At 44.5% G+C, this 14,650-nt stretch overlaps 1 protein-coding gene across 1 annotated transcript in view; it reads left to right on the top strand.

Annotated features, from left to right (window-relative positions):
* The first annotated feature begins 1,947 nt into the window (after nucleotides 1-1,947).
* Nucleotides 1,948-14,650, top strand: part of SHISA2 (shisa family member 2) — a 60,400-nt gene continuing 47,697 nt past the window's right edge. The window contains exon 1 of the mRNA XM_073613414.1: nucleotides 1,948-2,596. Within this exon, the coding sequence (XP_073469515.1) occupies nucleotides 2,293-2,596 (304 nt within the window). The 5' untranslated portion in view covers nucleotides 1,948-2,292. The remainder of the gene's footprint in view (nucleotides 2,597-14,650) is intronic.

Below are 14,650 nucleotides of genomic sequence, written 5' to 3'. Positions count from 1 at the left end.
TTCTCTGATGGGGACACCTGATGTAAGGGGGTTCTCTGATGGGGACAGCTGATGTAAGGGGGTTCTCTCATGGGGACAGCGCATGTAAGGGGGTTCTCTGATGGGAACAGCACATGTAAGGGGGTTCTCTGATGGGGACAGCTGATGTAAGGGGGTTCTCTGATGGGGACACCTGATGTAAGGGGGTTCTCTGATGGGGACAGCTGATGTAAGGGGGTTCTCTCATGGGGACAGCGCATGTAAGGGGGCTCTGTGATGGGGACACCTGATGTAAGGGGGTTCTATTATGGGGACACCTGATGTAAGGGGGCTCTGTGATGGGGACCCCTGATGTAAGTGGGCTTTGGGATGGGGACACCTGATGTAAGAGGGTTCTCTGATGAGGACAGCTGATGTAAGGGGGCTCTGTGATGGGGACACCTGATGTAAGGGGGCTCTATGATGGGGACACCAGATGTAAGGGGGTTATCTGATGGGGACACCAGATGTAAGAGGGCTCTGTGATGGGGACACCAGATGTAAGGGGGTTCTCTGATGGGGACACCTGATGTAAGGGGGCTCTGTGATGGGGACACCTGATGTAAGGGGGCTCTGTGATAGGGACACCTGGTGTAAGGGGGTTCTCTGATGATGACACCTGATTTAAGGGGGTTCTCTGATGGTGACACCTGATGTAAGGGGGTTCTCTGATGGGGACAGCTGATGTAAGGGGGTTCTCTCATGGGGGCAGCGCATGTAAGAGGGCTCTGTGATGGGGACAACTGATGTAAGGGGGCTTTGTAATGGGGACACCTGATGTAAGGGGGTTCTATTATGGGGACACCTGATGTAAGGGGGCTTTGGGATGGGGGCACCTGATGTAAGGGGGTTCTCTGATGAGGACAGCTGATGTAAGGGGGCTCTGTGATGGGGACACCTGATGTAAGGGGGCTCTGTGATGGGGACACCAGATGTAAGGGGGTTATCTGATGGGGACACCAGATGTAAGAGGGCTCTGTGATGGGGACACCAGATGTAAGGGGGTTCTCTGATGGGGACACCTGATGTAAGGGGGCTCTGTGATAGGGACACCTGGTGTAAGGGGGTTCTCTGATGATGACACATGATTTAAGGGGGTTCTGTGATGATGACACCTGATGTAAGGGGGTTCTCTGATGGGGACACCTGATGTAAGGGGGCTCTGTGATGGGGACACCTGATGTAAGGAGGTTCTCTGATGGGGACACCTGATGTAAGGGGGCTCTGTGATAGGGACACCTGGTGTAAGGGGGTTCTCTGATGATGACACCTGATTTAAGGGGGTTCTCTGATGATGACACCTGATGTAAGGGGGTTCTCTGATGGTGACACCTGATGTAAGGGGGCTCTGTGATGGGGACACCTGATGTAAGGGGGCTCTTTGATGGGGACACCTGATGTAAGGGAGTTCCCTGATGGGGACACCTGATGTAAGGGGGCTCTGTGAAGGGGACACCTGATGCAAAAGGGGTATCTGATGGGGTCACTTAATACAAGAGGACACCTGGTATAAGATGGCACTCAGGACACCTGATATAAGAGGCACTCTGATGGGTACACCTGATGTAAGGGGGCACTGTGATAGGGTCACCTGATGCAAAGGGACTCTCTGATGGGGACACCTGATATAAGGGGACAATCTGATGGGGACTCTCTTATGGGGACACCTGATGTATAAACGTATGTGGATTGTAGATTTTGTGTTGGAATAAATAGAGGGCACAGTGTATACAGTATGGGGATGTGAGGTACAGCACAAACCTGGGTGTCAGACCTTCGCTGGAAGGACATTATCACCCCATCACCATACAAGGGGTGAACAGCTGATGACACATGCTGGGACTTGTGGTGCCCCCAGTAGCTGTGGTGTGGTAGTGTCGGAGGAGTATGTAGGAGGAGGAGGAGGGATGGATGGAGGAGGAGGGAGGTGCTGGGGGTGACAGGGATCTCTGTACTCCTCTCCTCCTCCCTCCAGCCGGTCACTTTGCTCTCCATCTGTCAGTGTGCTCCGCGGACTTTGCTCTTCTCCGCGGACTTTGCTCTTCTCCCCGGACTTTACGCTCCTCTCGGCGGACTTTACGCTCCTCTCGGCGGACTTTACGCTCCTCTCCCCGGCTGGAGCTCCATGAAGAGGATGGTGGCGGGGGGGACATAGCTCTCCTCCATCCCGGACCATGTGCGCCCCTTTGCCCCTCCAGCATTGATCTCTATGGTGGGCACCGGATAGGCACAGAGGGATTACCAGTGGTAGGAGCGAGTCTCGGGGGGTCAGTCATGTGGATGGACGGCTCCCCCCTGGCACTTCTGGTCGCGGCTTCCTTCCTACTGGCGGCGGCCCGGGGGAATGGGGAGTATTGTCACGGTTGGACGGACGCTCAGGATGTATGGAGGGACGGCTATCAATGTCCGGAGAGGTTCGATGGGGAGGACGCCACCATCTGCTGCGGGACCTGTGTACTGCGCTACTGCTGCTCCAGCGCGGAAGCCCGGTTGGATCAGGGGGTGTGTAACAATGACAGGCAGCAGGGGGCGCCAGACAACGGCAGGTCCGACAAGGAGAGCCCGGACTCCGCTGCAGGTAGGCACCGCTCTGCCAGGGGCACCGGAGGGTGGATGGGGGGCACTGGCATGAGAAGGAAGGGGACCAGTGGCCAGTTCTGGGGATATTAGCCAGGTCTAGGGATTTTAGAAGACAAGTCTGGGGCAGGGTTGCCAACAGGTCACATCATTTTTTACTGACGGAGCACATTTTTTTCTGACTCACTGAAAAATGACAGAACTCCTTATAAAACTAGGAGAATTGATATTTAAAAACAATATGTGAACACTGACAATACCAGTATTAAGTCATTTGCCTGGTTTACACCTAAAAAGTCAACACAGCATGACAAATTATCAGCCCCTGATATTTACAGACAGTTGTAACAATCACTGACTTTTATACATTGTCCGTAAATTTACTGACAGTTGGCAAGCCTGGTCTGGGGGTATTAGGGGTCAGGTCTAGGAATTATTAGGTTGCACATTTGGGGGGTATCAGGGGCCAAGTCTAGGGGATATTTGGGGGCAAGTCTGCAAGGATCAAGGGCCAGGTTTAGGGGATATTAGGGGACAAGTCTGGGGGTATCTGGAGGCAATCTAGGGATAGAAGTCAAGTCTGGGGGTATTAGGGGGCAATCTAGGGGATATTTGGAGACAAGTCCGGTGGGTATCAGGGAACAAATCTAGGGATATTCTAGGTATATCAAGTGACAAGTCTGGGGGGTATCAGGAGCCAGGTGTAGGGTTATTAAGGGGAAAATCTGGGGGTATCAGGGGGCAGTCTAGGGGATATTTGGAGACAAGTCCGGGGGGGTATCAGGGAGCAAATCTAGGGATATTCTAGGTATATCAGGTGACTAGTCTGGGGGGTATCAGGGGCCAAGTGTAGGAGTATTAAGGGGCAAATCAGGGGATATCAGTGGGCAAATCTAGAGGTATTGGAGGCCAAGTCTAGGGGTATCAGGGGACTGGAATGAGTGTCTGAGCTGCAGAGCCAAGACAACTGCAGCTATTGCCAATGGCCACCAATTAAATGTCACGTTTCATTTGATGGAGACATGAAAGAAGAGCTCTGCTCACTTTTTGAATCAGCCTTAATTGTCATATTCTGAAACAATTTATTCCATAATTGTCGGCTCAGAGTGTAATTCCATACACCACTGATATGAAGGATCAGGAGCTCTGTATCTTCATCTCCAGGGACATTGTGTGTAGTAGGCAAAATTACAATGTATAATTTTCTGTCTGGGAGACTCTTCTCCAGGTCCACATGGTCTGTGTCCAAAGCTGCATTCATACCTAAACGTTCCGTGAACACAAGCAAAAGTGCGCATTTGCACACATTTTTGGAATGCCCCAAAAATGCTCAAAGCACTTGCAGTGCAATAGATTATTAATGGCACCCCAAAAGCAGCACACAGATGCGCCTTTTCCTGCACAGTTAGGAAAAAAAAAAAAACGTGTGAAGCTCACCAACACCCAAAAAGGTACACAAGCTATTTTGGCGTGTTTTTTGTGCACATGGCAGCCTATTGAAACAGATAAGCTGCCCCCTATGTGTGTAGCACAGAAATGCATAGAAATGTGTGATGTTAGGGGTGCACCTAGGCTAAGGGCTTGTTTAAAACCCCATCCGCACCTTTTTTTTTTTTCAAGAGCTTTTGGTGTGATGTGTAAAAAAAAGAAAAAAAAATCCTGCTTACTGCATCTTTTATGCACGTAAATTAAAACGCATGTTGTATAGCATTCAGCAACTAAAACTTATGAAAAAGGCAACGCACCTAAAGCACACCACACACTTGTTGGTAATGCGCACGTGGTGTGTTTTTTCTTGCATTATTTATATATATTTTCTTGTACCGAGTTGCAGGTATTTGCAGTGTGATCCGGTGCAAAAAAAAAATTAAAAATGCTGTTACTTTATTTTCTTTAATCGCACATGGAAGCACTGCAATGGTTTACACAGGGCTCATTGAAATCCATTTATTTTGTATATGTTTTGCTACTGCTTAAAATAAACGTAAGATTTACTGTTTTTAAAATAAATGCAGCATTTGTGGTCAATATTTATTTTCAATATTTATATTTACCACTCTAGTCCCCCCCTTCTTGAATGATAATCAGCTGTTAGGTTTAGCAGATCTTTAAGCCAAAGAAGTTCAGGACTAGCACATTATTAAGTGATGGGCATGTAATAAATACAAATAAAGGTGGGATATTTCATATCAGCATTGCCTTCAGTAAATAGAACATATATAGTCACATTGACATTCAGCATTTGATATATGGAATCCAGAATATATACAAAGTACATGAAGAGGGTTCCCAGACACAAGGCAGGGAGGGGGGATGTAGATGGGACCTGATGGTGGATGACCCCCATACTGCTTTAGGATGATCTGTTACACCTGAGAAGATCGCTGTGTTTGTAGATCAGAAAAAGTCAGAAATAGATTTTTATTTTCCTTTTAAACTTATGTTGTCATCACCAAGTAAACAGAAGTGCAGATCATCATTCCTCTCCATTCTATTCTCTGACATGTTGATAGAAAGCTGCAAGAGTTCTTCTGCTCAGCTCTGTAAGCGATCATTCACCATTGCTGCATGGGGACTGAATCCATATTATTAATGACAGTCATCTGGACACTGACAGCCCTGGCACACACATACAATTTTTCTCTTTAGTGATTTCTGGATATGTTCACAGTTACAAGCCCTTTCTATCAATTAGATTTTCTTTAATAAAACATTTTGTTGGACTAAAAGAAAAAAAAAATGTCACACAGGACAGCAAAATAAGAAAATAGGAACTTCATCCAAATTGTGAAAAGTAAAATAGAGGCACCATTAAGAATGTCAATGTAAAAATAGACATTCACTCTGTAATGCAGTCTACCGTTATTGTGGATACTTTATTCCCTGGTCATATCCTGAGGCCATTTGCATTAGAGCAGGGACGGGGATCACCGCTCCAGGTGAAAATGTGGATATAGATCTCTCCTCAGAACTGGAACACCAGGTGCCGGCTAAGCATATAGCAACATGAGGCAAAAAGGAAGTTCTGGACAGCCGCACTCCGGAATATAGCCTTTATTTGTAAAAAGTCCAACAGATACAAGCCACAGCAAAAAAATAGGACAAACAAGCATTATTTGTCCCTTTATTTTGTGGCATTTTTTGCTGCCCCACCAAGATGATCGCATGCATGTGCACTCAGGGTTCCAGCCAGGGAGTCGTATTGCTTACACCTTGCCATGGTATCTACAGTAATAATATAATCTGACCCATAAAGCGCTGGGTGCACATGTGCAGGATTGACGGCACGTGCACACTCGGCGCTCTAGCCAGAGTGTCATATTGTTTACACCTTGCCATGGTATCTGCAATAATAATATAATCTTGCCCATATAGCGCTGGGTGCACATGTGCAGGATTTACAGCACATGCACACTCAGCGCTCTAGCCAGGGAGTCATATTGTTTATACCTTGCCATGGTATCTGCAGCAAGAATATAATCCTGCCCATATATCGCTGGGTGCGCATGTGCAGGTTTGATGGCATGTGCCCACTTGGCGCTCTAGGCAGAGAGTCATATTGTTTACACCTTGCCATGGTGTCGGCACTATTATTATAATATCGCACTGGGTGCGCATGTGCAGGATTGACGGCACATGCACACTGAGTGCTCTAGCCAGAGAGTCATATTGTTTACACCTTGCCATGGTATCTGCAGTAATAATATAATCTCGCCCATAGAGTGCTGGGTGCACATGTGCAGGATTGATGGCATGTGCTCACTCAATGCTCTAGCCAGAGAGTCATTTTGTTTACACCTTGCCATGGTGTTGGCATTAATAATATAATCTTGCCCATAGAGTGCTGGGTGCACATGTGCAGGATTGACAGCATGTGCGCACTCCACATTCTCAGAGCTGCATGAAGACTTCCAGGATATATGACATTCATCTCTAAGTGTTTATGTGTGGGGATAGCGTGTGTATGGATTAAGACCCTTAGAAGATCCCATCCCTTAAAGGACAAAAATACAAATACAACATGGTTTGAGGCCATCATGTATCTTCTAGGGTTAAATGACCACTTGACCAGATAATTATAAAATAATTACATAGCTTTATTCGAAATGTCATATCATTTCTTAAAAGGGGATTTGTTTTAAGAAATCCCTTTTTTAAGAAATGATATGGTATTTTGTTGGTACTAGCGGCATCAATTTCAATTTCAGTATGGAAGTAGAGGGGCTCAGAAAAGGTATTTAAATGCAATTCTGTCAAAAGATTGTGTGAAAAATGTTAGGGAATTTGCAAAATTAGGGTGGAGGTCCTCTTTAAGCACATGATTGCTCTATATAGTAATCCAGCACCTTGCTTGTAGCACTCAGCATATAAAACCACTTGTAAATTAAGATATCAGGTCTTCCTGTCTCCTCTGTTATTGGGGCAGTGTCTGATTTCACAGCCAGGTGCACACTCATGGCCCAGAAAACTCTAGATGGGTGTTTTATGATAGCGTATTATGTACCCCTTTGCAGTGGGAAGTGTTGAACAGATATACCTTGGGGCACATCAGTTTAACTCAAGCGCGCAGTTAAATTGTAAAATGAATTGTCTATGCCCATTAAAGTAAAGCCAAAACTTTTTTTTTTTTTTTTTGTATTTTTTTTAGAGCAGAGAAGGTTTGAAATCGTCAACGTGTAAAAAAAGTGAAGAATCCTTTTAAATATATAGGCTTATTCTTCTGTATTGGAACTTTTATATGCTGCTGCATTTCTGGTGCTATACTCTGATGCCGAGTACACATGATCGGAAATGCCGCCAGCAAAACTCCGATGAGAGCTTTTTGTCGGAAAATGTGACCGTGTGTATGCTCCATTGGTCTTTTGCTGGGGGAATTCCAGCCAGCAAAAGATTGAGAGCATGCTCTCTATTTTTCAGTCGGAAAAAGTTCCTATCCGAAAATGCATTAGTCTGTATGCAATTCGGACGCACAAAAAATCACGGATGCTCGGAAACAATTCAACGCATGCTCGGAAGCATTGCACTTCATTTTCTCGGCTCATCATAGTGTTGTACGTCACCACGTTCTTGACGGTAGTCTGTATTATTGGTGTAACACCCACAAGGACCATCAGGTCCCAGAATTCATTTTAGGGGGGTCTGATGATTACATATGACAAACACCCCTTTGAGAAATCCAGAGTAGGCTGGCAAAACCTATCTGGGTACGTGGCCTGCCTCCACGTGGGACTAGCTAGTTGCTTGCCAAACACTGCCAGTACATCAGTATTAGATTACCACGCCACTACTGTCTGCATTCTCCAGATGGCCCCATCTAGAGTACTGCATGGGATGTTTATTTCAGTGTAACAGAAGTTTACTCCAGGGTAGGAGAATTTTTTTTTTTTACCCCAGTGTATGAGATGCTTATTCTAGTGTAGTTTATATCAGGGTACAATCCCTAATTTAAAAAAAGTTGGGATGCTGTGTAAAATCTACATAAAAACACAGTGCATGATTTGCAAATCTCATAAACCATATTGTATTCACAATAGAAAATAGAACACATAACAAATGTTTAAACTGGGAAAATGTACCATTTTAAGAAAAAAAATAAGGTCATTTTGAAATTGATGGCAGTAACATGTCTCAAAAAAAGTTAGGAAAGGGCAACAAAAAGCTGGAAAAGTACAACCCTGATTCCAAAAAAGTTGTTACAGGGTCATGTTTATCACGGTGTAGCATCTGTTCTTCTTATAACAACAGTCTGTAAATGTCTGGGAACTGAGGAGACCAGTTGCTTGAGTTTTGGGAGAGGAATAATATTGTCCCATTCTTGCCTGAGCATAAGCTGCTCTAAAACCTGGATATATCTTTCAGCATTCATGGTGCCTTTCCAGATGAGCAAGGTGCCCATTCCATATACACTAATGCACCCCCATACCATCAGAGATGCAGGCTTTTGAACTGAGTGCGGATAAGAATGCAGAAGGTCCCTCTCCTTTTTGGTTGTCAAAAAGAATGTTGAATTTTGATTCGTCTGACCACAGAACATATTCCCACTTAGCAACAGACCATTTTAAATGAGCTTTGGCCGAGGGAAGACGGCAGTGTTTCTGGATCATATTCAGATACGGCTTCTTCTTTGCATGATAGGGCTTTATCTTGCATTTTTGTATGGCACAGTGAACTGTTTACAGACAGTGGTTTTGGAAGTATTCCTGAGCCCGTGCAGTAATGCCCATCACAGAATCATGCCTGTTTTTAATGCAGTGCCATCTGAGGGCCAGAAGATCATGTGCATCCAATATGGTGTTTCGACCTTGTCCCTTGCACTGTTCTAAAATTTTAAACGCAGCTTTTCACAGTTTGGTGAACTTCTGCCCATCTTTACTTCTGGGACACTTTGACTCTCTAAGATACTCTTTTCATACCAAATCATGTTACTGACCTGTTGACAATCAACCTAATTCATTGCAAAATGTTCTTCCAGCTTTTCCCTGTTAGCACCACTTTTCCACCTTTTTGTTGCCCTGTCCCAACTTTTTTGAGATGTGTTGCTGCCATCAATTTCAAAATGACCTTATTTTTTCTGAAAATAGTACATCTTCAATCTTTGATTATGTTTTTTGTTTTCTATTGTGAATAAAATATGGGTTTATGACATTTGCAAATCATTGCATTCTGTTTTTATGTAAATTTTACACAGCGTCCCAACTTTTTTTAAATTGGGGTTATATATGTGTATTTAGGGTTATGAGAAGTTAATTTGAGGGTATATGTATTCCAGTATATGAGATGTATATTTCCGTGTGTGAGAAGTTTATTTTAGGGTGATGTCACCTTTGTAGACCATGATGTGTTTATAATATTCACTATGCTGAGTCTCTTGTTACAGTTACCTCGTTTTTTCATTGCTAATGAGACAATTATACTAATTTATGACTATTTTATCTGATTTATATTACATGTGAATTAGTGAATTTTAACCCTTCAGGATATTGGATATGGACATAAAGTTAGTGGTGTATGACCTTAACATATTTATTTTTTTGATTATATATATATATATTTTTTACCATTCTTGTCTTTACCATAAATAGTGTTATCAATGTAGCAGTATGAGAGTATTTAATTAGTATCATACTATTATAATTATATTTAGAAGTAGCTAATGTAATGTTTTTATTTTTATAATCTTATTTTATATCCCAGTAATAAAACACGATGGCTAATATATAATTATAAAATAAGCAGCCCATGGTCAAATCCTAAAGCAAATTGAAGCATTGTTATTTTTAAACCAAGATCTTTATATGGAAATATCTCAAAGTTTGTATAAAAAGCGAGCGCCAAGATATTTATTTGTTGTCAAGATATCGATACTCATCACGGTAATTGTTGAAGAACAGCCAATGCATTTCCAGGGTTCCAAGGGACCCCTTTCATTAGGGCTTGACAAAGCTGCACTTAAAAAGGAAGGTCTAAGCAAAAAAAAAAAAAAAAGTTTGGGAATGTTGAAGTTATTTGAAAACAGCCTAAGGTCTGCTCCACTTGCTGGGTTGTCAGTCTACAAATGTAGGTTTTACCCTCCAAGCTACATCCTATTCCTTGTAAGTATTCGAAGTACATGTGAGTCTCATTCCTTCCTGTGCATTATAGAGAACGGTTGCAGCTTCCTGTTCCTCTTCTAGAGGATTCTATCACCAGGGGTAGCAGAAAAGTGCATGCATCACCTCACAGATCTGACCACTTCTAGAGTTTTATACTGCAGGGTTCCAGCACACACCTTGTTCAGTCTGCCATGCCCAGACCCCGAGCAAAGACATTCACCTCTTGCCAGTTCACGTCTCCACCACAAATTGTGCCCTCACCAATGTTCACGTCTCTACTGCACATCACCAATGTTCACATCTCCACCGCACATTGTACCCTCACAATGCTCACTTCACCAGACATTGTGCCCTCACCAATGTTCACGTCTCCACCGCACATTTTGCCCTCACCAATGTTCACATCTCCACCGCACATTGTGCCCTCACCAATGTTCACTTCTCCACCACACATCTTCCCTTAGTGATTTAATGAAAGACCCCTCCCCGAGGGTCCATTTACACTGTTGTGTTTGAACTGAACTGAAAATGAACTGAAAAGGAAGATCCAGGCTGCACTGTGCAAAACCATTTCACAGAGCAGGTAAGTATAACATGTTTGTTATTTTTAAAGAAAAAAAAAACGAGACTTAAGCTGGCCATTCATTGCTCAAATATTCTCTGTCTCCTACTGAATAGGCTGAAATTTGAGCTGTGAGTGGATCTGTTGGCACCACCTGGCCTGAAAAGTGATCTCCTCCTATCAGATGCAGTCAATGTTTTGGTACATACTCAAGCCATGGGTGTCAAAGCTCCTTACAATAGCAAGCAGTGGAGATTCCTCTGTCCACGCTATTTGGCATGGATGGAAGAATCTATTCGATTTGCCGGCTGAATTGAAGAAATCTGTGTGTATGACCAATTAGGCTGGCCATACATTAAACAATTTTCTTGGACAATTTTCCTTTAGATTTACCAAAACCATATAATATGAGGTCAGGCCTAAACTCTTTTTGTATACAATCAGGCAGGCCCTTGCACTGCATAGTTGAAGCAGGGGCGGATCCAGAGTCTAGTCTTGGGAGGGGCACTGCCAGAAAATATGTTTTTTTGGGGGCAATTTATCGGGGAAATGGCTGGTGTTGGCGCTTCAATCATCACGGCACCATGGTTGTTATGGTGTCAGGATGATTGACGCACATTATTTCTATTATTACATTGTAATATAAAATGAAATCGTTCAACTCACCATAATGCATAATCAGTGGGAGCCCTGAGTGTGTCAGTTGCCACCGTCACTTGCCACCATCGCCTGCCACCAGATGCAGATTGTCACTTGCCACGTCGCCTGTCATCAGGTTGCGGATTGTCACTTGCCACGTCGCCTGTCACACGTTGCAGATTGTCACTTGCCTGCTACAATTGTCACTTGCTGTGTCACTTTCCTGCTAATGTGGTCTCTTGCTGTGTCTCTCTAAGGTGGTGTCATGCTGTGTCTCTCTAAGGTGGTGTCTTGCTGTGTCTCTCTAAGGTGGTGTCATGCTGTGTCTCAATAAGGTGGTGTCTTGCTGTGTCTCTCTAAGGTGGTGTCTTGCTGTGTCTCTCTAAGGTGGTGTCATGCTGTGTTTCTCTAAGGTGGTGTCATGCTGTGTCTCTCTAAGGTGGTGTCATGCTGTGTCTCTCTAATGTGGTCTCTTGCTGTGTCTCTCTAAGGTGGTGTCATGCTGTGTCTCTCTAAGGTGGTCATGCTGTGTCTCTCTAAGGTGGTGTCATGCTGTGTCTCTCTAAGGTGGTGTCATGCTGTGTCTCTCTAAGGTGGTCTCTTGCTGTTTCTCTCTAAGGTGGTGTCTTGCTGCGTCCCAGGGTAAGGCAGCAGATTACCAGTCAGGCAGCATAGAGATGATGTAATCTCTCTGCTGCCCGCGGCTGCCTGCACAGTGAGGGCGGAATTGCAGGGATGCAGGGCGGGCACCGGCTGTGAGAGATGATGTCATCTCTCTACTCCCCCGCCCGCCGGCTCCCTGATTGTCCAGCCACCCAGCTGCTCGCCCGCTCTCACGCACCCGCGGAGCCTCCCGCACGCTCACCAACCGAGCCACCCGCCCGCTCTCTCAACCGCGGAGTCGTCTGCCCACTCACTCACCCACATTCCGGGGGGGGGGGGGGGGCAATTGCCCCGTTGCCCCCTCCCCTGGATCTGCCCCTGAGTTGAAGGTAAATCTAAAGGAAATTGAATAAGAAAATTGTATAATGTATGGCCAGCCAAGTGTCCAAAATATTTTCCAGTGGTTCTCCCCTTGCTGTCTGCACTAAAGCCTTATCACTTCTGCCCTGCTCAAAGTACTTATCACCCTAATTTTTTTGTGCAAACCATCTTCTGCATTCCATGCTACACTGATTCCAGTTTGCTGTGTTTTGTATGCCTCCCTAATTCAGTGCTCTATAACTGATGTGAAGGCATGGGTAGAAATATCGGAATTCCTATTCCCAGGGTTTTTAATGGTGCAAGCTCTGTCAGTGAAGTCTGGAAGCACCCAAATCTGGAGTTTTTAAACTAATGACAGTGCCCAAATCTCTGTCCTGACAGGTTCACTTTAAGCACTGACGGGTAGAGATTTTGTTGTTTTTGATCATGCCCGACCTCACCCATAGGCCTGCTTTGTGAAGAGGACCACTACCATGTAAATTCTTGTATTCTGATAACCGTATGCAGTTAATACGTGCAATTATGGTATTGAATACTGTATATGAATTCCCCTTTTCATTTCACAAAACTTTTATACTTTTAGCAAAATATATATGCAGACCAAGCTGATCAGCAAAAGTGACAGTGACAGGTGTGAGGATCAACTTTAATCCTCCCAGGGGGCCTGAGCAGTGATAGCAACCGTATTTTTATTTTTTTTTGTGATGGTGGTCCTTTCGTTTACAGTAATTGCACAGCCTTATTTGTCAGAAGGTGGAGCTTCAATGAGTGTGGAGAATAGGACGCTCTGGATAACAAGGAGACTTTAACAAACAGTACATGACTGGCTCCTGAAATGTGATTAATGCACCACAGCAGCACTTCAGAAGAGGGAAGCACACTGTATAGGAAAAACAAAGCAGAGAAGAAGGCGCTTCTAAGTGCAGTAATAAAACACTTTAATGACAAAGAAGGGTTAAAAACACTGACAAGATGGAAGTGAAATACAGGCATGTCAATGAATCCATAACATCCAGCGGGATGCCTCCTGGAAGTAAAGACAGCTGCAGGTGGAAGTTCCAGCTGACCAGCGGTGGTAAACACTGTGTCTCCGATCCAAGATGGAGAGCTGTGCTGTCAGGACCAGCATGGAATCCAGGCAACCGGAAGTGATGTCAGAGTGGGCGGGACATGTTTTGGAACATGCTCAGTTGTGCCTTCTTCAAGAAGAAGGCGCGACTGGGCATGCTCACCCTGGGTAAGCCCACCCAGTTGTGCGACCAAAGAAAATTAATATTTGCTATTGTCTTCCTGCTTCTCCTCCCAGTCAATCAGGAAGCGGGTCTTAAGACCAGAGTGGTTGAGAGGAGAAGCAATCGTATTGGCCAGGAGCTGAAGCAGGGAGGAAGCACCCATGAAGGAGACGCAGAGGTAAGCCGGCGAAGCTGCCCGCTACCTGGATGGGGTAAGTGTGGTGCTGGTGGACGGGTGGGCGAGCGAGCGACGGGGGGGCTTTGTTCGCCGATCGACTCAGTGACACCCCCGCTCACCCTTTTAGTCAGTCTGGTTGTTTGTTTGCGGTCCCCTTCAAAATATGGAGCACCAGCCGCCACTGCTCCACAGTGTTGTATTTAATCTGTCACTGCGAACAGTATAGTTCCCTCATGTCTGTTATTTAGAGGGACTGTCCCTGTTTGGAACCAAATCCCGCTGTCTTTCCTCCTCAGTTGTCCTTTCTTTTATCTGATTTATAGACCGCTGTACAATTTTACAATTTAACAGCCAAAAGTGTTATATTGCACTAAACCTTTTGTCCAATCTCTCTTTTATTGCATATTGAAAAGCTTGTATAGAAGCAGTGGGAAAAAAACACAAGCTGGTTAAAACAATTATGTTTTACATATTCATTTTTTAATGGGCAATGTAACAGGGGATGTGATCTGTATATAATAAAACAAGGATTGAGATACATCATCGACAAAGTCAGTTGCCAATACAAAAGTGTATAGTAATATTTCTCTAGGTTACACGATCTAGGTAAACATATATGGGACATAAAGAAGAATCACACACAATAACTGAGTGTCCCACCAGAGAAGTTTCCTGAGAATATCCCTTTTAAGCGTTTAGATCGTATAACTATCATAACCAAACGGTGAATAGAATATTTTCCACTGGCCAGGGATGAAACTCGCTAGACAGCCAGCGGAGTCCAACCGTGGGATACTAACAAAATGTGATGCAGACCATGATATACAACATATCTGACTAAACCTTCCCATAGCTGGAGAATTATAAA

The sequence above is a fragment of the Aquarana catesbeiana genome, linkage group LG02 (genome assembly GCF_042186555.1).
Source record: "Aquarana catesbeiana isolate 2022-GZ linkage group LG02, ASM4218655v1, whole genome shotgun sequence".
In the NCBI taxonomy this organism is placed as follows: domain Eukaryota; kingdom Metazoa; phylum Chordata; class Amphibia; order Anura; family Ranidae; genus Aquarana; species Aquarana catesbeiana.
This window is presented reverse-complemented; position numbering and strand designations above follow the sequence as displayed.